Genomic DNA, 24,630 nt, shown 5'->3' on the forward strand with positions numbered 1-24,630 from the left:
AGTTGATCTAATATATTTAGATGGAGAAGGTCTATTTACAAGTCATTCTTTTTGCATAACTTTTTATTTTGATCAAATGATTCTCCATGTAAATGAAATATACTCATTTTGAATGTCAAATTTTCTTATGAAACTGAGCCAAATGATATTTATTTGTTGTCATTAACAGAATAAATTCACAGATAATTAAATGATATCATCTTTCTATTAATGCTTCAAATTAAAAAATCTGTTAACTCTAATAACTTTTTTCCATTCCACTTGTAGAATAAAAGTTTTAGAAATTTCTTTCTGTCAAATTAAACTATCTCTATTATTTTGAATGCTACCATAAATTCATCCAAACCTTAGCATTGTTTATGTTATTTACTAAACACTGATAATATGAATATATACAATTAATAGAGGACAGAGTTGTAGTAAGATCAAATTCTTCTAAATTAAGAAACATATGTACCTACAGTGCACTGGAATTGATTTTGGTGAACATACCATTCATAATTGCATCTCAAAAAACTGTGATCGTCTCCTAAAAATGATTACCAAAAATGATTAGTCTATTTATTAATGCCTAGATAATCAATAGAAAGAAATCTCTCAATTTCTCTTTAATGTGCCTAGTATATGTTTATATTTTAGAGATAACAGTCTTTTAAAAATAATGCTTGACAAAATAATCTTACAAGTGAACAAATACCAGGAAACTAATTTGTTAGCTAATAAATAATTATTTATTATCACAACTTGGGCAGCAAATTGCGTGGCCACCTTACCTATTATTAGCCCGAGGAGACCACGTATTCAACTAAAACTATAGGAACTCAGATAAGAGGAAAATATTTAAATATGTCTCCTACACCCACCCCTTTCCCAAACAGAGATTCCTTACTTAAAATAATTTGGCACCTCTGTTGGTTTGTTTGTGATTACCTACATTATATCTGTGATATCTTCCACAGCCAGTGACCCATCCTGTTTCTGATATCAAATATAAAAAAATGTAACTAAGATTGCTTAAAATACAAAGCAAATGTTAAATACAAATAATACCATGGAATAAAACCTTTGGATAAAGTAAACATGAATTTATTTTCTATACTACAATCAGAATTATCTTTTTTATTCTCTCTCTCTCCCTCTTACTCACCCCCGCCCTCCTTATGTTTCTGGAAAAAAGCAAATAGCAAAGCCCTTTCATGTCTCTGACTTAACACTTCCTGTTCCCTCTCCTTGAAATCTTTTTACTCCTATTCATTTCATAGCTATTCCATTCTTGCTGTTGTCTCACTACAAATATCACTGCCTTAGGGAGTCTTTTCCTGCAAAACTACTAGAAGACCTTCTGAACCCTCTTTCTGTCAATACCTTTCTCCTTTCCCCCCTCCCCACCGACAGACCTCCTTGCCATGTACCTCTCCTGCTGTGTGCCTCTCCTTCTAATGAAAGCTTCCAGTCAGTCTAACCGACCCACTGTTGCAGCCCTGGGTCCTAATACAGTCACTGGCATGCAGGGGACATGCAATAATTCTAACTTTTGTAAAATGAACATATTAAAACAGAATCAACTTTAATGAAGAAAAATCACTTCTTTTACCTCTGGTTATGTGGTTGTCATGTAATTGGAGGCCTGTAATTGAGAAGTGGGGGAAACATATACTAAAATGAGAACTTACAAATGTCTATGAAATGCCCAACTTCAGAGAAGGTATGATGAAAACAGCCAGGAATATTTTCTGGACTATACAAGTCCAGTGTCTCATCTAGAGAACTTTGATCAAAGGACCTTGAGTTTGTTATGAATAATTTCTGCCATTAGTAATAGTCTTAATTTGCTGAACTTGGTAGAGATCAAGTTGAAAGAGCAAAAGAAATAAACAAATGAACAAAAAGAATAACAATGTATGAAGACATTTTTCTTTTCTTTTCTTTTTTTTTTTTTTTTTGAGACGGAGTCTTGCTCTGTTGACCGGGCTGGAGTGCAGTGGCCGAATCTCTGCTCACTGCAAGCTCTGCCTCCCGGGTTCAAGCCATTCTCCTGCCTCAGCCTCCCGAGTAGCTGGGACTACAGGCGCCCGCCACCTCGCCCGGCTAGTTTTTTGTATTTTTTAGTAGAGACGGGGTTTCACCGTGTTAGCCAGGATGGTCTCGATCTCCTGACCTCGTGATCCGCCCGTCTCGGCCTCCCAAAGTGCTGGGATTACAGGCTTGAGCCACCGTGCCCGGCCTTAAAGCCTGGAATTTGACCCAAAATCTTTATATTAAGTAATTACAGACCGGAGTTTTACTTTCCCACGTCTTTCCATGGACCTGTGAGGCTCCTGTGTGCTCCTCCAGAATAAGGAAGACAAATGAGGTCAAGTACGTTTGGTAAGCTTCATTAGCACGATAGTCTGAGGATATTTTCATAAAAGAAAATAATTTAACATTATTTATGCAGGTACTTTCTTTTTCCCATGAAACACAAGTTGAGAAGTGATAAAATATGCACTATAGAACAGAATATGTAATATATTTACATATAGTGCTAATGGATCTAAGATACCTGTTGACTTATTAAAACTTATTTGTTTTTGACAGTCAAAAACAATGTTTAATTCAAAATATTCCTTGGGCATCTATATGAAATGATAAATATATAATTTTTATTGAATTTTAAAATAAAATTAAATATTTCCCATACACAAAACCTGGAAGTAAAGATGAAGAAAGAACAACACAACAAATCCCGGCATTTTTACTACTGGAGTTCACTATAACAGAATCATTGAAGACCGCCAATGGCGAAAGCAATGTATGTGGTAAAACTGTTTCAATCAAAGGGCTGATTAAAGAATTAATTAAATAATATAAAAGAAAAATACATTCTGCAGAAGAATCATTTGCCTATGAGCTACTATCTATAACAGATAAATTTTATTTGAAGGAATGCATGGAAACAGGTAAGCACTACAGAATCTTGGATTCAATGCAATCACATTCAATTATACAATGTGGGCCAGGTGCAGTGGCTCATGCCTGTAATCCCAGCACAATGGGAGGCCGAGGTGGGAGGATCACTTGAGGTCAGGAGTTCAAAACCAGCCTGGCCAACATGGCAAAAACTCTGTCTCTACTAAAAATGCAAAAATTAGCTGGGTGTGGTGGCAGGTGCCTGTAGTCCCAGCTACTCCGGAGCTTGAGGCAGGAGAATTGCTTGAACCCAGGAGGTGGAGGTTGCAGTGAGCTGAGATCGCACCACTGCACTCCAGCCTGGGTGAGAGAACAAGACTCCACCTCAGAAAAAAAAAAAAATTATATATATATATACACACACACACACACATAAAATATGATCATAAATAATGATTAATCCATGTGCAAATGAAGATGAAATGTTGAAATTTTATCAAGCAGAATTTTTCATGTGAAGAGAATGAGGCATAAAATAAGTAATCCATTTGTTACTGACACTGAATCATTTGATGGCTGAACACAAGCACAGATTATAAGTAATTTGAAAATACTTCATTTAGTGTGTGTGAAGCATTCTGAGAGTCTGCTGCTCTTTCAGTGAAACATCATCTTTGTTATTTATTAAAATGGGCATTCACTATGCTGGGCCCTTTCCTACATTATCTCTGATCATTGCAAGAGCTGTCCAATACCTAGTTATTACAATTTCCCAGATGATACAATAAAGGAAGCACCATGCATGTTCACCATACTTCACAGCTAAGAAGTAGAAATCAAACCTAAGTCTGTCATTTTCCACAGTTTATATTTCTTCTTTTATTCTGACCTACCTTTTTAATGATTTCCCTAACTGAACATCAGACTCATTTACTGAACATGATTAGAAATAAACTCTTATTGCTAATGCCTGACTTCTTTCTTAAAATAGAGGAGAGACTCAGAGTACCATTTAGAACAAGACACTAAACCCAGGAAAACAATTTATTCATAGCATCCTCTGAGTCATCACTTCTTCTTATAATAATACTGCTATTTTAAGCATTTGTCCCCCCCATATGTGAAAAGTTTCCCATAAGCTATTCATTTGAGTAAGACCCATTGTTTAAATTGGCTCAAAGTTTGAAAATGCCAGTAACCTAGAGAATGTCGGTGGGAAGGGAAGAGGAAACAAAGCTTGCCCTAACTTTTTATTTTTGACACTTATAATACAGATACAAAGCTGGCTGCTAGTTCCATCAGAAAACAGGGCTACAAAGCTGGCTGCAACTAAGGGACTCAGGTTAACGAATAACTTCATTTTCAAACGACATCAAGTGTTCCTTAGATACAGACCATTCAAAACTGTAATTCATTAATAATGTACAAATGGAAAGTAAAGTTGTATTCATGCTAATGAAAGGCTTATATGTTGAACAATAAAGGTTAAAAATCCCCAGCACATTCTTTATTCATTTCCTTACTAACTCACTGTTTTCAGGTCCAATTATTCATGCCCTAGAGAAAAGTTTATCTTTAAAGAAATTGAAGCAACTTTCACATATGAAGGTAAAACTAAACACTATGTTAACTATTTTATGTGCAATAAAAGTAGCTTTTTACCACAGAGGTAAAAAGCAAAAACATTTGAAAGAACAATTTATGTACTTTAAAACTTATTATATAGAACATGTTAAAAATTACAACAATAATGCTTTGAAGGTAGTATCTATTTATACTCTTCTCACAACACAAATCACCTGGTATTTGATATTTGACTCATGAGTGTCCAGTGATAACCGCAAACATACTTTTTACCCTTTGCAAATTGTCTTGATGAACCTTCTGGTTAAGCAATTGATCAAACTGTCCCACCAAGTCCTATTTCCATTTGGCATTATCCCTCTTGAGTCTGTAACAAGGCCCTCATAATGTTTAGACTTCTCTCCATACTGCATGAAAGTACCTGCCCTATTCTAGATCTGTCCTTTTCATTAGACTGTAGACTTCTTGAGGGGAGGGACTGCATCTGTTTTTAAACTCCTAGTATCTAGCAATAGTCATGTGGCATGATTGATGCATAATAAGAATATGTTCAATAAATAAATTGACAAGCCCTATTTGGAACATACTGTGGTAATCCAAATGAGAAGAGGTTAACCAAGTTAGTAATATTGAAAATGGAAAAGAGGGGGCATTTTCTAGATTTGTTTAGAGAAAGTTATTAAAAGGCTAAATGGCAAGGGTAAGGATAAGGTAAGAGGATAGAACTAAATTTGGATTTATTTAGATAGATGAGATGGGAATACAAAGGTGTGAGACTAAAATGGACAGCAAGTTCAGTGTTGAACACACTTTTGAAATGTCGTTATTATGGAGTCTTAGGGATCATGCATGTTTGAGCTGGACATAATAGAAGAGGAATGCATTATCATTAGGCCAGTTGGCTAAATTAAAGATTGAACAAAATTGTCTAATCAAGCTCAGAACTTCTCCCTCAAACGTATTTCATCTAAATTTATTCCCTTCAAATTAAATCCACATATCAAAATATATATTTCATCAAATATATTAAACCATTCGGAGGAGTATAGAGGTTTTCACTTTCAGAATTTATTTGAAATCTATTAAGGAAAAAGATTAATCTTTTTCTATTAAAATGTTTCTAAAGCTCAAATCTTACAGATTAATTTTATAATAACTTAATGCTATCAATCTGGTAAGTTGATGCATTACAATATTTCTTTTAATCATAGCCATGCAAAATTTTTCAAAAGAATGCCCCAAATTCATGTGGTAAAGAAAGCACCAGCACATTTCCATATACTACTGGTCACGGTATGCTATTTGTTATTCTTAACCTACAGATTTTATTTTCAGAAAGTTGACATGCCATCTGTCTGATGAAAATCGGCAAAAATCTTTGTTTTGTTGGGACAGCTTTCTTGGATTCTAAGAGCATGTTAGGCTGTTCCTCCTGCTATAACAAAATACCCAGGACTGAATAATGTAGAAATAATAGAAATGTATTTCTTACAGTTCTGAAGACTGGAAGTCCAAGATCAAGGTGCTGGCAGATTTGGTTTCTGGAGAAAAGTCATTCTCTGCTTTGAAAATAGTGCTTGTTGCTGCCTTCTCCCGTGGCAGAAGGAGGAAGGGCAAAAGGGACTAGGACACCACTTCAACTTCTTTTATAAGGGCACTAATTCCATTCACGAGGACAGAACCTCATGACTTAATTAGCCCCCAAGATGGCTTTCCTCCTAATGCTGTCACATGAGGTATTAGATTCTAATGTATGAATTTTGAGGGAACACATTCACTCAAATCATGGCAAAGGGCTTTGTTTTTTGGTTTTTGTTTTACTTGTTGTTATTGCTGCTTTTTTCTGCAAACATGATAAAATTCAGTCACACTAATAATTTGTATTATTAATTCTGTGTAGGAATAAACTCTTCTAGCTATTTCTTTTTAACATATGAACACACAGTTTCCAGTTCAAAGGATAGTAAGCATTCTAAAGAGAAAAACAAATGAGTATCCTGAGAGAACTACATCTAGGTAAATATATTCTGCAATCTAAGAAACAACCACTATCTCCATTCTCCACAAGGTCGTCTGTAGGCTGGCCCACTGACAGAGATTAAGCACTTTATAAAACAACTGCCAAATTAATAAATAAGTATCTATATAGTTTTATTTTTGAGGCAACACTATTCTTCACATTTACTCATATGACTTCTAAAATTTAATTATTAACTTGATTGATGCAAATTCTATGGACTGGGCTGATCTGACCTCCCATTTGATAGTGGCCTCAACCACACGACATGGTTTGACTGACAGTAGGATTTTGCAGTTATTCCCAATACAGAGACTAAAATAGAATTGCACATTAAGGCTTTCTCTCTTCTGCCTTTGCCATTTACAAGAAAAGGACATGCCTGGGCTAACCTCCTCATTCTTACAGAAGAATAAGGAACAATCAGAGGATGCTTGAGCGAACCATCCAAATTACAGCCGTACAAATTAGCCTGCCCAGGTCAATCTTCTGAATCCCACAGAAGCACTAGAAACAAATGTTTACTTTCATAAGGCAGTGATGCATGGTCATTATGTGTTACATGGCAAACTTGGGCCACTGCTGATGTAAGTGCCAACTCTTCAACATGAAGTCCAAAGCTCCTCAGATTTGGTATCTGACTATTTTACTTTTGTGTGCCCTTCCCACTCCTTAATTTTCCACCTCCTCTCTCAGTGTTCTCTCAAGTCTCAGGGATTTCACACTTGCCTTTCAATCTTCCTTCACCGTGTGCCTATTTAGCCACCCAGGACCTACAAATTCTCAAGTGAAATGTACTTTTTTTCCAGCTATTGCTAATGGCCCCTTAATCTAGTTTGTATCTTCCAGGTTATCCCGAACTCCCTTTGCTAAGAACTATTTAAACATACGACTACTCATTCAACATCAATCTTCACTGGGCTAAGAGGACAAAGACCTCCAAAAGCACAGACCCTAAGGACTGGAATGTAACAGACAATAACTCTGCTGACTGGTTGATCAAAACTTCTAGAAAATACAGTGCCCCTTTGACATCTTGAGGATGGTAGCACAGTAGCAAAGGGTCTCTGGTACACATGTACTGCACTGGGTTGGACTATCCCACAGTGTGTGAGGGGCAGAAATGTCCATCTCCTTCTAAGCGTTCATCATGCAACTCTCACTGTGCAACACACTTCACACACATTTTCTTGTTTACACTTTACCATAACCCTGTGAGAAAAGTGTTATTCACATATCCATTTTAGAGATGAAGAAAATGAGGCTCATGGTGTCTGTGTGATTTGCAGAAGCAACTCCCTGGTTTGCTTTGAGGAATTTGAAACAGAAAGAAAAAGCATGATAAAATTCTAGTTACAGATGAAAGGACATGTTGTGGTTGAAACAAGATCTGTTGAAATATGGGCTAGCTGGAAATAATGCTCAAATGTTTCAGAATCTCTATCTTATGTTTTACAATTTATTATTTTTAACATGCTATCTCATTTAATTTTCAAATAATGCTGTAAGGAAAAGCAAAGCTATATCATTCCAATTCAATTCATGCAGGTTTGAAGAATAATTCTTTGAGTTACGAAACTTTTATGGAAATCAAAAATGATAATTTAAGCAAAGGTAAACTAAAATATAATGAGAAAAGCTTGAAGTCAGTTATTCTTAATAATAATATTAATCCAGAAAAATATAAAATATATCAGAAGCCACAGAAAGAAAGAATAAAAAATTAAAAGATTTAAAGAAGAGGAAAACAAGATATAAAATGTAAGGGTATGAAAAGTATATATTAGCCAAAGACCTTTCGACTCTTTCTTGATTTTATTTTTTCTATATTTGAATTATAAACATAGCAGTGAATTATGTGTTAATTTTCACAGTGCTGTATAATGTCTTTGTATATCAAGAAATGAGTAAGAGCCGGGCGCCGTGGCTCATGCCTGTAATCCCAGCATTTTGGGAGGCCAAGGTAGGCGGATCACGAGGTCAGGAGATTGAGACCAACTTGGCTAACAAGGTGAAACCTCGTCTCTACTAAAAATGAAAAAAAAAAAAAATTAGCTGGGCATGGTGGCGGGCGCCTTGTAGTCCCAGCTACTCAGGAGGCTGAGGCAGGGGAATGGTGTGAACCCGGGAGGAGGAGCTTGCAGTGAGCCGAGATTGCGCCACTGCACTCCAGCCTGGGCCACAAAGCGAGACTCCCTCTTAAAAAAAAAAAGGCAGGAAATATTATTTTTTATATTAAGCCTCACTAATATATTGCATGGAAACTTGGGTTAATTTTTTGAATGTCATTCAAATTTGAATGTTTAATTTTTTAAAAAATATTTACTTTAGGGCTATCTTTGAAATACTTGAAGATTAGAAAGCAATTACCTGATAGATAGTTTCCCTAAATGTCTGAGTTTTTTTTTTGCAATAAATACAATGTTCTTCATTCTCCTAAAATCAAAGAAGAAATAATTTATCTGAAGATCATAAAAATCACATCAAACAGCTCTCTGTCTGTATTGCTGAGCTGTAACACAATTAGAACGAAAAAATAAATATATAATTTTAAAATGCTAAGATTTATGTGAGTACTGTCAGAACTATATTATAATGTGTAGAGTGAAGATTTCTACTTACATAGGAGACATTTCAAGAAAGAATTCATTTTGATGTTTTCAATTTTTTTTTTACATTTTTAGTAACTGTCTGATGTGAAATAATTGAAAGACTATGGAATAATATAAAATTTAAGAAATAAAGGGTTCATTCTATGTTGCGAAGTTTAAGTGATGGAATTCATATTGTGATCATATAAATGCTTTATATAAAAAGTCTAAAGATGTATAATAAAGTGTGTATGTGTGTGCACATGTGTGTACATGAGGGTCATACACCTTTGGGACAAACAGTAGCTCAGAGCTCCTTCAGTTTATCAAAGCCATGTCAAATATTTTTAAAAATAAAAAGGGCCATATTAATTTCAATTCAAACTTTACCTTGAAACATTCTATAAATCAGTGTTGATTTAAAGGACTAAGTGGATTAGACAGATTAAGGTATTTCATGAATTTCAAATGTTAATGTGTTAACCGTGAATTTAATTGTAAATCAAAATTATTTTGGAAAATAATCAAGTCCTCTAATTTTGTAGAAAAAATATGAAAAACCAGAATGAAGTGATTTCAGCTAAGATCATCTTGATTGTCTGTCTCTTACTGCTCAGAATGTAAGTTTGCAAAATGAAGGTCACTATACATGTGAGTGGGTTTTAACAAACATTTTCCATAACAATGCTTTTAATGCACATTCAGTTAAGGCTAATAATGGACATAAAGAGGAAAGAAACCATAAAATCCTTTTATAATAGTGTACAGTAGCTTATAATCTGTGATAGAGCTCATTCTTAAGACTGTGTCCTTTTACTTCATATTTATTATCTTCATAGATCTGTTAGCCAATCTTGATTTTCAAAAAGTGTTTTTAACAAGCTAAGTATCAGTACTGGCTTTTAAATAAATTGAAGTAAAGAAGCCTTTATAAGTATTACACCACAGCCATTCTCAATTTCAACTATTAAAATATTAAATAATGATAAAAACAAGCAGACTATAACAATTTGGGGGACCTAGTATTCTAGAGACAAGCAATGATATGAGTAATGCTGTCCTTTACCCATGTTTAAGAGTCAAATTTATGGTGCTCTAATAATCACAATGGATATTTACATAGTATGAATATGAATATTATTTGTGCTACAGTTACATCCCATGGAGCCCTGTGACTCCTGAGCTGCAGCAGGAGGAGTAAATGCTATGTCTCAGGTGTGGGATTCCAATGCCTTCATTCTTATTTTTACTACTAACACTCAGGTGTTATTTATTGGATGTCCATATTTATTATAGAAAGAATAACTTTCAAACTTTTTTAGAATCATAGAATTTTGTAAAGCAAAAACAAAAATATAAAAGGGAGGTGCCCATAACAAATATCTGCCTTTTATAGTTTTGTTGTTGTTGCTGTTTTTAGTTTTGGTTTTTACAAAATTCCATGATTCTAAAAAAGTTTGAAAGTTATTCTATAATAAGTCATTGAGGGGAAACATAAATGCCCATTAACTCAGTATTGCCTCCACCTGCTTGCTGCAAGCTGTACCTCAGCTAGAATGTTCTTTCCACTGTGTAAACAAGACTGTGGTGGAGCACGTGCTGGACCTTGATCATGTGGCCCAATCTATTTCTCCAGTTTTCCTCTCCCCACGTACCTCCTGGAACCTTAACTTTGAGTTGTACTGTGTCTCTTTGTTCTAAAGTTACACTCTGATAATTTTCTTCCCTCAATTCATAGTGTTATTCTTTGACTTTGTCATCCATGAATGTATTTGTTTTTTCCTCAGTGATAGAGTGGTAAATGCCCAGTAGAGGATAGATTTCAAAAATCTGGAATTTGATTCTGTGAAGAAAGTCAATGGTAGCTTGATGGGAATAGCACTGAATCTATAAATTATTTTGTACCTTATGGCCAAAATATTGATTCTTAATATTCATGAACGTGGATTTTTTTTTTTTCATTTGTTTGCATCCTCTCTTATTTCCATGAGCAGTGATTTGCAGTTCTCCTTGAAGAGGTCAAATTTCATATGGAACCAAAAAAGAGCCTATATAGCCAAGACAATCCTAACCCAAAAGAACAAAGCTGGAGGCATCACACTACCTGATTTCAAACTATACTACTAGGCTACAGTAATCAAAACAGCATGGTTACTGGTACCAAAACAGATATATAGACCAGTGGAACAGAACAGAGGAATCAGAAATAAAACCACACATCTACAGCCATTTGATCTTCGACAAATCTGACAAAAACAAGCAATAGGAAAGGATTCCCTTTTTGTTTGTTTGTTTGTTTTTGAGATGGAGTCTCACACTGTCATTCAGGGTGGAGTGCAGTGGTGTGATCTCCACTCATGGCAACGTCTGCCTCCTGGGTTCAAGCAACTCTCCTGCCTCAGTCTCCCAAGTAGCTGGAATTACAGGTGCCTGCCACCACGTCCAGAAAATTTTTTGTATTTTTAGTAGAGACAAGGTTTCATTATGTTGGCCAGGCTGGTCTTAAACCCGTGACCTCATGATCTGCCCACCTTGGCCTCCCAAAGTGCCGGAATTACAGGTGTTAGCCACCGCACCCAGCCAGGATTCCCTATTTAATAAATGGTTTTGGGAAAACTGGCTAGCTATACGCATGAAACTGAAGCTGGACCCCTTCATTATACCTCATACAAAAATTAACTGAAGATGGATTAAAGACTTAAATGCATGACTTAAAACCATAAAAACCATAGAAGAAAACCTAAGCAATTCCATTCAGGTCATAGGCATGGGCAAAGACTTCATGACTGAAACACCAAAAGCCATTACAACAAAAGCCAAGATTGACAAATGGGATCTCATTAAACTAAAGAGCTTCTGCACAGCAAAAGAAACTATCATCAGAGTGAACAGGCAACCTACAGAATGGGAGAAAAATTTGTAACATATCCATCTGACAAAGATCTAATATCCAGAATCTACAAGGAACTTAAATAAACTCACAAGAAGAAAACAACCCCATCAAAAAGTGGATGAAGGATATGAACAGACACTTCTCAAAAGAAGAAATTTATATAGCCAACAAATATATGAAAAAAAGCTCATCACCACTGGTCATCAGAGAAACACAAATCAAAACCACAATGCGATACTATCTCACACCAGTTAGAGTGGCAATCATTAAAACGTCAGGAAACAACAGATACCAGTGAGGATGTGGAAAAATAGGAACACTTTTACACTGTTGGTGGGGAGTGTAAATTAGTTCAACCATTGTGCAAGACAGTGTGGTGATTCCTCAAGGATATAGAACCAGAAATACGATTTGACCCAGCAATCCCATTACTGAGTGTATACCCAAAGGATTATAAATTGAGTACATACCCAAAGGATTATAAATTCTCCTATGAAGACACGTGCACACACATGTTTATTGAGGCACTATTTATAATAGCAAAGACTTGGAACCAACCCAAATGCCCATCAATTATAGACTGGATAAAGAAAATGTGGCATATATGCACCATGGAGTACTATGCAGCCATAAAAAAGGGATGAGTTCACGCCCTTTGCAGGGACATGGATGAAGCTGGTAACTATCATTCTCAGCAAACTAACACAGGAACAGAAAACCAAACACCACATGTTCTTGCTCATAAGCGGGAGTTGAACAATGAGAACACATAGACACAGGGAGGGGAACATCACACACTGGGGCCTGTTTGGGGGTAGGGCCATGGAGAGGGATAACATTAGGTCAAATATTAATGCCGGCAGGGGTTAAAACCTAGATGACAAGTTGATGAGTACAGCAAACCACCATGGCACAAGTATACCTATGTAACAAACATGCATGTCTTGCACATGTATCCCAGAACGTAATGTATAATTTAAAAAATTAAAAATAAAAAAAGAATCGAAAAACACATTTGGAATCTGGATTTTGCCCAGATGGTCTTAATTTCAGTCAAACATTATTTCAGTAGTTTTCTATTCTCAAACACACATCTGATCATTTCTTTCCTTTGTCTCAAACCCTAAATGTATTCCCCTGTTCTTAGAATCACTTCCAATTTCTTAATTGGATCTTTTTTTAAATCTGGCTCTTAGATACCCATAAACATGATCTCTCATCCCCCTCTTCCCTCAAATTCCATGTCCTTCCTCACTTACAGATATCTGTCTGGGCAGTTTCATCCTGCTTGTCTCAACTTTAAGGAAACGTCTTTGACTGATGTGTATGCTCTCCCATGTCTCACAAGAGACAGCAGGCATTCAATGAAGATTTATTCATAAATTAAATGAGTGTTTTGTAGATGCCACTGCTGAGATTTCTATTTAACTAGGAACTCTATCACTAGATATAATTAATTAATGCACATATACATATTTAAAAGAATATAATGGCAACAAGGCTATGCTTTTAGCTATGTAAATTAAGTACGGCTAACATTATTCTTTGACATAATAATAATAATACCCTTTTCTAACAGTGAAAAGGCTACATTTTAATAAGGATGAGAATGACAAAGAACAAGCTGAGCTGTATAGTAATGAATTTGGGAGGAAATCACTCAGCAACAGTAAGGGAACTGAAGAATGTATCACCTCCTTATACCCTGCTAATGTAAATGTAAGCATAGGGAGCAGAATGCTATTTAATATGTCTTGTGCTCTGGCAAATCAAGGGTAATCTTTTACTCTGGGAACTTCCAAGCACAGGTGGTAAGTAATGAGAATTAGCTTGACATTTTCAGACATCCCTCTACATCCACACATTTAGCATACCAGTGTAATCTAAAATCATGTGGACTCTCATTCCCTGAAATAAGAGATGCAGCAATTCTTTCCTTCATTGATATATTAACAATACACTATCTGCTTTATATGGAGCTCACTTAATGACCCAGAATAGAGTCCACCCTTTCCCTGGAATCTCTTCTTTATTACAAGACCTTTGGTTTGCTTCTGTAGTAACTTCAAGGTTGGAAGTTACAAGAAGAAGTGCAGAAGGACAAAGCATATTCTAAAGGGTAAACTCTCCTGAATCCAAACATTTAAAAACTGTTGAACATATAGTCTTAGAGATATTTTTCACTTTCATATTACTTAGCAAAAATAGACAGAAAATAACTAGATATTATTTATTTTAATAAAACATTGGACAAAGCATGTTTTGATTTGTATGTAACAATTATCTTTTTTTGTCATATTTAAAAATAACTTCCAGGCTCATTTGATGAAGGGGTGCAAGTTTCTTGCAGTAAGCCCAGTTCAGTGGTTTGTCCAGGAATCTCCATTTGTGCTTGTCCTCCTCTTTATGTCTGATATAACTATTAATAGTTCCTACTTTCATTCTCCAAGTATCCTAATCTGTGATGGATACTACAATCTCCTTGATTAATGTGTAGATTCCTTTTAGCCTTTCCCAATTCTCAGATTGCCTTGAAGTTAAATGCTTCCAATGATAGAATCAGAAAATAGAACAGTGACTACTATTCCTGAAGGCCTCTGGTGTTTTCCTGAGTATCAAGCTTGGACTGATTAAATTCTCATTTCCTATTAAACTGTTTTCCCTGGATGGCATCATAATCATTCACTTAGACTCTCCTGACTACTCACTCATTCCCAGAACACCCAGCAGAAGTAGACAGTCATGTCAGATAGGACATTGGTGTCATGATTTTCTCCTTTATTATACAGAGTCAACAGGACACTGACATAGGTTAGTATTATGCTAGCCTTAAAATAAACTCAGAATAGATTCACATACTCAGAAATATATTCATGTGAATTTTATTTTTCTCATTCGCTAATGTAAGATTCTTGCAGATTCATGTAACAGAGTTTGGTGACAATTCTGGCAATAACATTTTCTTTTTAAAATCAGACTTTGACTTTTCTAGTTAGTGTAATTTCTTCTAAATTTATTTATAAAATTAACTTATTACTCATTTAACTGATTATTTAATTCAATTAATTTATCAAATTAATTTAATACTCAGGAGCCTATCTTGATTTGATGAGCATTTTAATAAAAAAATTAGTAATAGGAATAGTTTATGGCAGTCTCATTTGAGAGTTTTCAAGAGTCATTGGCATTTAAAATTCCTTATTCACAAAGTATTCTTTTGTCATGATGCAAAGGCAATGCATTAGATGGCCAAATCTGACCAGCAAATGTGTGCTGTTTAATTTTACCATATTAAAATAAAAATAACTATTAACCATCTTTAAGTAATGTGAGATTTTGCAGGAGAATGCCAACTGCTGGGTCATGAAGATTCACAAGGTGAATGACCACAAGGCTGAATCCTACCTGGATCCCACCATTAGACGTTCATCTTTCCCGACTCAAGCACCCCCAGTGCCTCCTACAGTCCATCTTTCCTACACGTTTGTACCACTGTTTTATTTTGTTGGCATTTGCTTTAGAAAATCCCACACAAGACTTAATTTCTAGATAAAATATCTATGTTCTGGTAAAGAATTATTCATGAATTCTTAAAATTAGTGAGAAGGAACAAATCAATTTATACCCAAGCCATACTTTGATGAAGGAGGAAGTGGAATGGATCTAAGGAACTGAGATCCTCAATGAGAGGGAAGAGAAAGTCTTCCATGGGGACAACGGTCCCAAGTCACAAACTGGAGTAGTGCCTAGAAAGAGATTACCAGTTGAATGGGGGTCAGTTGACCTTTAAGATCACTTCCAATTAAAAATAATGATAATAATGTGCAATGCTTTGGCTTTGTCATTTGTCATTCCATCATAATCAAAATTGGATTTTTTTTAGGTATGACTGGCTGAGTAGGCACCCTCTCTCATTCAATGTGCATCACTCCCAGAGATATATACTTTGGGAAAAGAGCACCTCATAGTGCATAATCCTTATTAAGTCAAGTGTTTATAAAAGTCCTACTCCCTGGCTAGACTCTAAACTTTAAATTTTCACCATTCAATAATTTTAACATGTCAGCTATATATATATATATATATTTTTAAAAAACAACATGTTTTCCTTCTTTTTGTCTTGCAGAAGTTGATGCAGGTAAAGTATAAAGAAACATGTTTTGTTTTTTTTTTTTTTAATTGCTTTTTGGGGAAGAAAATGTCCCTTCAATTATAAAGTCATATCTTTAAAAAACAGGAAAATGATTGATAGATAGACACCTACATAGATAGACTTATAAAGAAATATTTACTTTCACATAGTTACAGTTTTGTGGTACTACGTTTGTTTTATTAAAAATTCAAACTTGTTTTCAGATTGAAGCATAATTTATCTTCCATTAACGAAAACGAGGATCTTAAATCTGACATATGATTACAATTAAAATGCTGAAAGGAGTTATGAGGCATTTAAATCATCCTTGAATTAGAATGTTTGCAGCATATTTCTCAGAGTTGACCTTAACACATTACCTTTGTTGCAGCATCAAAGCAGATAAATCCTGTGCTGAAGTCAATTGTGAGTCCCATTAGATGACTTTCTAGCACACATGCATAGGTCTTGCACTAGGTAGAACAGAAAGTATTGTTACTTTTCATGTTATTGATGCAATATTAATATTAAGAACTATGTGACAGCTTCTGCAGTAAGTACTTCATACAATATCTAATTTAATATTAACAATAATTGGATAAAGAAGGGAGGATTATCAACATTTTAATGTTAACGAAACAGAAGCTGAGAGTGTTGGGTTTTATTTTTAACTTGCCAAGGTGTATGCCTGGCCAAGTTTCCAATCCTGCTCCCTCTAGTTTTGTCTTTACATTGTGCTACACTGTTGGTTTTTGCTGTATTGACAATAAAGGTTGTATATAAAAAGTTTTAGGTGTAGGCAAGTTTATGTTAAGTCATTATTTACTGTAGCCAACCATTTTCATTAAACAGAAAGATAACTATTGTTAAATAGCACTGTCTTGAATTCTCAGGATATCAATGTTATGGATATTATTTAACCACATTCTCATGCACACAAATACAAATTTAGTAACCAAGCCAAAAGAGTAGATCTTGATCTTAAGAGTCTTTCTCTGTTCTTCAATGTTGCACAAGATATTCCTACAGATATGTACCACTTTCCAATTTATTTATTTAGAACTACAGACAATTTTTAAAAATCAACAAGTAATTACTTTCACAGTGAGGTCAGATAATATTATAATTTTTCTTTTTTCTTTTTTTTTTTTTTTAAATAGAGTCTTGCTCTGTCACCCAGGCTAGAGTATAGTGGCACAATGTCAGCTCACTGTAATCTCTGCCTCTTGGGTTCAAGCAATTCTCTTGCTTCAGCTTCCAAGTAGCTGGGACTAGAGTCATCTGCCACTGTGTCTGGCAAATTTTTGTATTTTTAGTAGAGATGGGGTTTCACCATCTTGGCCAGGCTGGTCTCAAACACCTGACCTCATGATCCACCCACCTCAGCCTCCCAAAGTGCTGGGATTACAGGCGTGAGCCCCTGTGCCCAGCCTAATTTTTCATATTAAATATGGATACCGAAATATAAAGAAAACAGGATATAAATCAAATATGAAATAAAAACTTGAGGTTTATATATGCCACGATGTATTGTTACATCTACAGCCAGTTTTATTTGCATTTAATTTTAAATCATGGTGGGATATTCCAATCATGAAAAATATCTGTGATTCATGTACAAGACGAGAGAGAAGTAGAGACAGAGACAAAGAGAGAGAAGAAAAAAAGGAAGAGAAGTTTATCTGAAGTAAATTTTTAATACCTATCCTTACATTGTATTTTTTTTTACAATACCATATGTAAAACTGCACTAATTGAATCCCATTCTGAATGTAATCATAACTAGATACATCAAGTTGCCTTCACCAAAAATTACATTCTTGTGTTTAAGCCTTATTAGCATAGAAAAATTATAATGATGCAAAATTATTATTGGAGTTACATTTTTTTAAAAAAAGCAGACTAAAGAACATACTTAATGGGCCTCAAAAGCCCATTTTGGGGAGTAATTATATTTGTTTAATACATAGCATTGTGCATGCTTACATCCACCCATTAGCACTTTATTAAAACTATTATCAACATTAAGGAATGTTTAAGGCTATAAAATTTTCTCCTAATTTAGACATAATGGTTTGCTAATTTCAAGGACTGTCATTTAAACAAGAAAATGTCAGGTGAAAATAAATTCGGTGCAGCATATTAAAATTTTTCTATTAAGTTCAGCATTACAAATTAAATTAGATTTTTCTCAATAATCATTAAATTGAAACAAATAGATGCGCTATAAATTGAGACTGATTGAAGTCTCAATTTATATATAGCCTCAAGTTCTATCATTTATAATATTAATAGCATATCATGAGTATAGTTAACATATGTTTAATATTGAAATATTTAATTTTTTGTTTGTTTCCTTAAAAACAAATTATACAGAGAAAAATCAATAAATAAATTATCCTTTTTAAGGAAGTTTAAATGAGAAACACTTCGAAAGTCAATTCATTACTTTTTTTTCTGCTTGTTTTACAACAGAACTTATGTTCCTTCTTTATTTAATTCCTTACCAACTTTAATGGAAGTGATAAATTAAGAATATAGAAGAAAAACATGTAAGGTTCTTCACGTAAATATATTCACATCTTGAATTTGAAAGTAACACTACAAAGGTGTTCAGTCATTGATTTCTCATATAGTAAACAAAAAAAGTTATAAAATCTGTAGAACAACTAAAAGCTAAGAAGACATTAAATATTTTACCTTTCACTTCTGACATGTATCTTACACTGGCATTGTGAATGGGCAAGGAGATAGTCCAATGTATTTCAGTGAATATCAGTTTACAGAACACAACGCCCAGATTCAAAGATTTTATCTCTATCTAATTTATAAATATCAGGAGACTTAAAATAAAATACTAAATTGGAACCAAAATGTTAAAATTACCATGTAGTTGTTTCCAAGCAAAGTGGACTGTTGTAGAGAAATAATAATTTTGAAAACCTGAAAGTATAAATTTGAATAACAAAACTGTCAACTTGCATTCCATTAAATTATATTTTAATGCTTTAAATGGTCTTGTACCTTGACTTGGAATAAAAATCATATTTAATATATTTTTGTTTCCATTTTTGATATAATATATATTTTTTTGAATTGAGGTTCTATGAGCTAATTGTGGAAACTATTTTTTTAGCTATTTAAGACTTTTTAGATGCATGAAGATAAAAGCAGAGTTATTGAAAAGAGTCAGCTGAACAATTAAAAAAACTATAATTGGAATTTTCTTTCTGTCCTCTTCCTCTGATTGTAATGACATACTGGTACAACTTGATGTGTTGACTACAGAGGTTTGTGGTCAGAAAATAGAAATCAGTTCAACATGTTCAAAATATATGTATCCAACTATCCTATTTTAAGCAAACTTTCCAGAATAGTCAATGCTAGATAATTAAGTGTCCATGTGTGTATTTAGGTCCTTGCTCTATGGATCCATTTGCATGTGGCAAGTGCATGATAACCTTTCAGTTTGTCCACAGGTCTGTTTGAGGTCAGCCACAGAACCGACTTTGGGAGGCTGTTTCATTCAATGTTCTTGTGAAGACAGAGGCTGAGGGCTCTATAAAGTTTGATCTAGTGTATAACTTCACAGTTAAGAAACAAAGTTCAATAAATATCTGTTGACTACTCATGATGTGCAAAATGCACTGGACCATGGTTGGCACATGACTAAGATAGTTCCAAACAATCTATAATTTAGTGCAGGGAATAACAAGCACATGTCACTGCAATACAAAACAGACTGAGTGTGAGCAACCCTTAAAGAAAAGACAAATAAATGGAAGAATCTTATAGATGCTGCTATAAATAAGTAGAAAATATGGTATAAATTTTATCACTAAACTATGCTATTTTAAAATCTATTTCCTATAATTGTATTTCCAATCAGATGTATCAGTTTTATGATTTTTGTTCTTATATGTGTTAATGATTTTAAGTAAAAATGTAATTGCTTTTCACGAATAGTATGAATGAAGTTGATTAGTTTGCATTTTCTTTTCTGTAAAAAAAAAAAAACAGACAAGTATGTTATATCGTGTTCAAAAGTGAGAAGAAGAGTTGTTTGAACAGGATAATTGTAGGAGGAGTATTGGCAAGCATTAGGCATGGTGGGCTGGAAATCAGGAACATGTTCCTGGATGATATGACCTTTGATAAAAAGTTTCAAAACCTCTATAAGGCTTTGAAGGACGGAGGCAAAGGGAAGGTTTTCTAGAAGAAAGAGCATTGTGAGTAAATGATGCCAAGAGATTGGAAATTAGGAGGTCATATTTGGAGAACAGGAAGTGACCTTGTCAACAATTAATTAAATTAGAGTATTTTCTATATTAGATTTAAGTCAGAGTAATGTCTAATTAAAATTAGAAATATATTTTTGATTAGTAGTAGGAAATAGCCTGGAAAGATCAAGTTGTGGAAAAATTAAAATTTTATTCAGAGCTGTATTACTAGTCACTAAATAAAAATGACTAATTATGGAATGTATTTGAGGTCAAGACTCCTAGAACTGTATTTTTACACTACTTTGGAATGATATTAGAATTCTAGGGAAGTGGACATGCATCTGAGCGAGTCACACATCCTGCGGTCCCACAGACTCTCACCTGTATCCGTTCTACTTCTAGAAAGGTTGCTGTCTGGAACGCTCTTTCCCACTGGGCGAGGTCACTTTCCAGCTCTACTGAGAAGTACAGGTCCTCCCCAGACTCAGACTGCACGGTGAAGCAGTGTTTCCGTCGGTCCAGCAGGTCACTGTCCTGGTGAAAACCTGGAGTTACACAGGCTGGCACACATCACTTCACATTGCTAACCTGGCCATTCCTGACTGGAGCAAGGTGTGGAAGCCACAGTAAAAAGATGTGAATTCACCATGTCTTCATTACAAATTATTCCAGAACTCCGGGCTTCAAAGCCAATAACTAACACATGACTTCTCTGTCTTTACACTGAAGCATGTCCGTAAAATAGAAGTTAGGGTTTCTGGCTTCAACTCTTACCAACAATATAACCACTAAAGCATTTAACATACAAGACTTGGTTTATTACTGTTCAAAGGGGTGACACACTAACTCTTCCCTTCCTTACATAAATGTTATGATGTTGAAATTAAATAATGCTTGTGAACATGTTTGTAAATTTTAAGGAACTTTATAAGCAAACTGAAATATTCTTCTCCATGAGAAATGAAAAAGAAAATGAGTCTAATTTGTCTACAGCACTAATATTATTTAAAAAAAAAACACATTATTTACCTTACTTGTGTAACTGTATTTCATTGTATCAAAAAGATGACTTTGATACTAACAATTTCTTGGTCTTACAAGGAATTTTCAACTAAAGTATTCACAAATTTACATGTATTCCAATTTAAGAGATTTTAACATAAGAAAAAAAAGTGAAGCAAATAATTTATGAAATAGAGTAACTCAATGCAACATGTCAGATATAGCATTTTAAATACAGTCATGTGCCGCATAAGGACGATTCGGTTAATGATAAATGTATATTTAACAGTGATCCTATAAGGTTATAATGGAGCTGAAAAATTCCTATTCTCTAGCAATGTCATAGCTGTTGTAGTGTCATAGAGCAATGCATTACTCATGTGTTTGTGGTCATGCTGGTGTAAACAAACCTGCTGTGCTGACAGCTATATAAGTGTGGCACATATGATTATGATATGTGCTACATAACAATCATGATAAGAAAGACTATGCTACTGGTTTATGTATTTACTGTATTATAGTTTTATTGAATTTTTTAGTGTACTCCTTCTATTTATTAAAAAAAATAGTTAACTATAAAACAGGCTCAGGCAGTTCCTTCAGAAGGTATCCAGATGGCAGCATCATTACCATCAGAGATGACAGCTGCATGCATGTTATTGCCCCTGAAGATCTTACAGTGGGACAAGATGTGATGGTGGAAGACAGTGATATTGGACATCCTGACTCCGTGTAGAACAAGGCTCATGTGTGTTTTTCTGTCTTATTTTTTTAAAAAAATTTTAAAAAGTCAAAAATAAAAAATACATTTTTAAATTTAAAAGTAGAAAAAAAAGTAGAGAATAAGGATATAGAATAATTTTGTACAGCTGCATAACATGTTTGTGTTTTAAGCTAAGCACTTTTACAAAAAAGTCCAAAGTTGAAAAAATTAAGTTTGTAAAGTAAAATATATTACAGTAAGCTAAGGTTAATTTATTATTGAAGAAAAAAATTATTTTTTATAAATGTAGTATAGCCTAAGTGTTCAGTGTTTATAAAGTCTATAGTGCTGTACAGTAACAGCCTAGGCCTTCACATTCACTCACCACTCACTCACTGACTCACCCACAGCAACTTCCATCCTGCAAGCTCCATTCATGGTAAGTGTCCTGTACCTGTGTATCATGTTTTAAAAATCTTTTAGACTGTACTTTTACTTTTTCTATGTGTAGATGTGTTTAAACAACTACTTACCATTGTGTTACTTTTGCCTACAGTATTCAGTATATTCATATGCTATACAGCTATGCAACCTAGGAGCAATGGGCTGTACTGTATAACCTAGCTATGCAGTAGGTTATGATGTCTCAGGTTGTGTAAGCAAATTCTGTGGTGTTCGCACAACAGTGGAACCATCTAACTGAGAGGCATTTCCTAAAATATATCTCGATCATTAAAGGACTCACGACTCTATATATGCTGTATATATGCAGTGTACTGAAAACTGTCAAAGGGTTAATCACTGATATCTGTAATCATTTCTCCTAAGGAGGGATGTAAGTGTATCATTATTAAACACCCAAAATACTAGATGGAATTCTCTGCTTTGGCAAGTGTTTAAAATATAATAGCTATTTTCTTTGTTTCCCATTTGCAGTCTTATAATCTCTGGAAGAGAGCTAATGGAAGGCAGTTACTTTCAGGGTTGTAGAATTTAGCTCCGACCCTTGTTGCCAGTAGATGCTCAGAAAGCTAAAATGATGATAAATGGTGTGCTTATTGATTTTCCTACTCTGTCTGAAAGGAGAAAAAAATGAAAACATAATATTTTTGTGAGTACAATCGAATGATAAATTATAAATACTTTTTAGCAGTTTTGGGGTTATAATGTCTATGGAGGCAACAAAGAGAGATAATAACCACACAAGTAAATATGTTAGTACAAATTATTGTAAGTGCCATTATAAAAAAAATAAGAGGCCGGGGGCGGTGGCTCACACATCTGTAATCCCAGCACTTTGGGAGGCTGAGGCAGGCAGTTAACCTGAGGTCAGGAGTTCCAGATCAGCCTGTCCAATATCGTGAAACCCCATCTCTACTAAAAATACAAAAATTAGCCAGATGTGGTGGCGCATGCCTGTAATTCCAGCTATGCAGGAAGCTGAGGCAGGAGAATCACTTGAACCTGGACAGGGAGGTTACAGTGAGCCAAGACTGTGCCACCACACGTCAGCATGGGCAACAAAAGGGAAACTCCATCTCAAAAATGGAAGAAGAAGAAGAAGAAGAAGAAGAAGAAGAAGAAGAAGAAGAAGAAGAAGAAGAAGAAGAAGAAGAAGAAGAAGAAGAAGAAGAAGAAGAAGAAGAAGAAGAAGGAGGAGGAGGAGGAGGAGGAGGAGGAGGAGGAGGAGGAGGAGGAGGAGGAGGAGGAGGAGGAGGAGGAGGAGGAGAAGGAGAAGAAGAAGAAGAAGAAGAAGAAGAAGAAGAAGAAGAAGAAGAAGAAGAAGAAGAAGAAGAAGAAGAAGAAGAAGAAGAAGAAGAAGAAGAGGAAGAGGAAGAGGAAGAGGAAGAAGAAGGAGGAGGAGGAGGAGGAGGAGGAGGAGGAGGAGGAGAAGCAGCTGCACAGGAAGAGGTAGAGGAAGAAGAAGGTATTACATCACAATACATTGAAAAGCCAGAGGAATGTTCTCTAGGAAATAAATTTTAAATAGAGACTTAAAATGAGTAGAAGATTAAAGATAAAGTATAGAAAAGGGTGTTCTTTCCAGAGAGTGGATGGGGCTGGTTGGGACCAAGTGAGGCACTTCAGAAATTCAAAAAAAAAAAAAGTGGCAGAAACATTGAGAGCTAAAGCTAGGAAAAGACATGGGATGATTGGTCTGGTTATAAATGTTGGACTTGAACACAGTATAATGACAAGCTACTATAGCAAAAATTTTAGTATGCCCTCTCTTTATACTGCAGATATTTCAACATCTACATTAGCTTTTTAAATTGATAAATTGGCACAGAAACTGTAACTCAACATTGCAGTTTCCAGAAACTTTGCCAATTTTATGGTTTATTAAATTGGCCTTAATCTACATTATAATAAAAATGTTATCTAATGTCATTATTAGTCAGAAAAATTTGGTATTTTTTCCTTTTCATAAATCACATGTAGCAATAGGATCTTAAAATGGCCTTCATGTAAGATTTTCTATTCTCTTGGCAAAACTTTTCTCCTTTACTCTTTTAAAACTCAATTTAAGATCTTCTGTTGTATTACCCAAGTGGTGACTCTCTCTCAGACAAAGGATCCTCTAATCAACTCTGCA

At 34.7% G+C, this 24,630-nt stretch overlaps 1 protein-coding gene across 23 annotated transcripts in view; it reads right to left on the minus strand.

Moving 5' to 3' along the window:
* Positions 1-24,630, minus strand: part of LOC105495692 (syntrophin gamma 1) — an 893,014-nt gene that overhangs the window by 83,182 nt on the left and 785,202 nt on the right. For 20 of the 23 annotated variants that reach the window (XM_071068281.1, XM_071068276.1, XM_071068278.1 and 17 more), the window contains 2 exons: positions 20,711-20,863; positions 16,487-16,579 (listed from right to left, as the gene is read on the minus strand). The exons of 1 other annotated variant lie outside the window; for it this stretch is intronic. In XM_071068281.1, the coding sequence (XP_070924382.1) occupies positions 16,487-16,579; positions 20,711-20,863 (246 nt within the window). Of the gene's footprint in view, positions 1-15,610; positions 15,721-16,474; positions 16,580-20,710; positions 20,864-24,630 lie in introns of those variants that run through there. 2 more of the 23 variants (XM_071068277.1, XM_071068280.1) reach the window with 2 other exon arrangements.

Source organism: Macaca nemestrina, chromosome 8, assembly GCF_043159975.1.
Source record: "Macaca nemestrina isolate mMacNem1 chromosome 8, mMacNem.hap1, whole genome shotgun sequence".
Classification (NCBI taxonomy): Eukaryota; Metazoa; Chordata; class Mammalia; order Primates; family Cercopithecidae; genus Macaca; species Macaca nemestrina.